This window comes from Acyrthosiphon pisum, chromosome X (assembly GCF_005508785.2).
Source record: "Acyrthosiphon pisum isolate AL4f chromosome X, pea_aphid_22Mar2018_4r6ur, whole genome shotgun sequence".
NCBI lineage: Eukaryota > Metazoa > Arthropoda > Insecta > Hemiptera > Aphididae > Acyrthosiphon > Acyrthosiphon pisum.
The window spans coordinates 42,559,292-42,561,445 of record NC_042493.1 but is presented as its reverse complement, the minus strand read 5'-3'; the positions used below and the strand labels follow the sequence as shown (position 1 = coordinate 42,561,445).

General features: G+C 29.7%; 1 protein-coding gene across 1 annotated transcript; it reads right to left on the bottom strand.

The window, feature by feature from the left end:
• Nucleotides 1-429: 429 nt before the first annotated feature.
• On the bottom strand, nt 430-1,908 carry LOC100573406 (putative ATP synthase subunit f, mitochondrial). The gene is made up of 2 exons (XM_003240085.4): nt 1,468-1,908; nt 430-1,045 (listed from the first exon to the last, which is right to left on the bottom strand). The coding sequence occupies exons 1-2, from the start codon at nt 1,496-1,498 to the stop codon at nt 672-674; spliced, it is 405 nt and encodes a 134-aa protein (XP_003240133.1). The 5' UTR covers nt 1,499-1,908; the 3' UTR covers nt 430-671.
• Nucleotides 1,909-2,154: the final 246 nt, after the last annotated feature.

Here is a 2,154-nt window from a genome sequence, read left to right as displayed (position 1 = left end):
AAATGTTCAAGGTTTTTAACTGAACGAACATTGTATTATCGAAATGTATAAAAATAAAAGCTAAAAAAAATCGAAAATCACAAATGTTTGTATAAACTATAAACAGCTCAAAAAGAATCAATTAAATATTTTAAATATTGTAGCACGTTTAATAGTAATGCTATAAAATTTAATTTAAAATTTAAATTATCTATGGTTATTCATTTTTGAGCTACATCAAATGAATAAGATTTTGTCACAAACTGGTTTTGCGTAAAAGTTCCTCTATTTCTTTAATTTTTATATTGTTTTTTTACCACGAAAAGTACCAACTAGACCCAAATCGGTATCAGAAACCACCCTCAAAGTTTAAAATCGAAGCATTTTTGAATTTGTCTACCAAAAAAAAGGTTAAGACGGACAAAAATTAAAAATTAAAATATATATATATTATATTATAACTGTGTTTATTATTTTTGCAACAAAGCTTACACAAACTTTTTTTTATGTATTGTAAAGAATATTGTAAACCACCGTGTTTACTAAACTAAAAATAAAAACTCTGCTGTTTGAGAGAACATATGTATCGTCCATATTTCACTTAAACAGCAGAATTTATATTATTAGTTTGATAACTACGTTGGTTTAAAACACTCTTACATTATAATATGATGTCGAAAATCTATTGGTTTTTAATGGTATTTGTAGTTTCGGTGACGAATGGTTTTGCCATAGTTTATGATGTAGAATATTAACATCATACCCGTAAGCCCTTGAATCAGCGGAGCCGCTGTTGTACGTTTTGGTTGTACATATTGGTGTGACCATCGCCAATAAGCGCGGGAAAATAATGCAGCTAAAGATTTTGCTGATTTGTTTCGGCACTTTAGCCATTGGGGGACTTCGCAGAGCTTCAGTTCTGAAAACGGCGTGGAGGGAGTGCCATAAAAACGGGCCGGATCGTAAGGTCCATGCACTTTGGGATTGTACTCGGCGGGATAGTCACCAATACCTTTGAACACTCCTGCAGCAGGATGGTCCTGTATTTTCTGCATATTGGTCTTAGCTGTGGATAGACGAAAAAAACAACGGTAATTTCCCAAGGCGTTGTTATAAGTACTATAACAACATTTAATATATAGAGTCGAGTCTCGATAACTCGAATCTTAAGTGGAGTAAAAAAAATTTTTTAATTATGTTTTTTTCTTATATTTTTTTTCTTATTATATAGGTACCTCAAACACAGTGGCGAATCTAGGGCTTAATTTACAGGAGGGCAAAAGTACAAAAAGTACAATAATTGGCTAAACATAGTGTAAAACAAAGGGAAACTACGGCGATTGGGTGGGCAAATGACCACTTTGCCCCCTCCGGATCCGACACTGCTCAAGCACAACTTAAAAACACTTCAAGGGGCTAAAAAAAAATTAAAGTTATCAAAGATTTTGGGTAATCGAGACTCAACTGTACATTGTGCATTGAACTTACCGAAGCAGACAATCCTTTGAATGTAATTCATATTGTAAATTAAAAAATATGTACTTGTATGCAATTATACGGTTTTAAGAATTTTAAAGTATTAGATTAACGTTGAATAAATTAAATTTCGTTTTATAATTGTATTATACTACTTAAACGCCCTTACTAATTAATTTATGCTTACTACAGTTTGAATTACATAAAACGCATGAACAATTATTGTGCCAACAAATATAGGTTCAAACAACTATTTAAGACTGCCGCCTGGTAAATAAAATACAAGTTACAACTCTATTCTGTTGTTATAGGTACGCGTAAAGTAATAACGATAATGACCAATTGTCAATAATAACTAATACTTATTACAACGAGTCTGATCAATTTTAAATTGGTAATGGCCATATTAATTTTTTAAAGCAAAAATAATAATTTTTTTAATAAAAACGTTCATACGTACACAATACTTTCCTATAATGGCTATAATAATATATTAAAGTCTGTAGAAAATACTGTAGTATTAATATATAAATTAGTTAATTAGATATATTAATTTATATTATAATTTCATTTTTTGAAATAGGTATTATTTTATATGTATAGAGAGTATTTATTAATGTTTGTTATGTATTAGACTAACAACAAGTGAATAAATAATTTAAAACCATAGGACGTTACTTGATATTTTCTATCTACAAG

Coding starts and splice junctions, on each gene's coding strand:
- LOC100573406 (XM_003240085.4), bottom strand. CDS start 1,498: ATGAATTACATTCAAAGGATTGTCTGCTTCG. Junction 1,046..1,467: donor TCAAAGGATTGTCTGCTTCG/GTAAGTTCAATG, acceptor GTCTATCCACAG/CTAAGACCAATATGCAGAAA.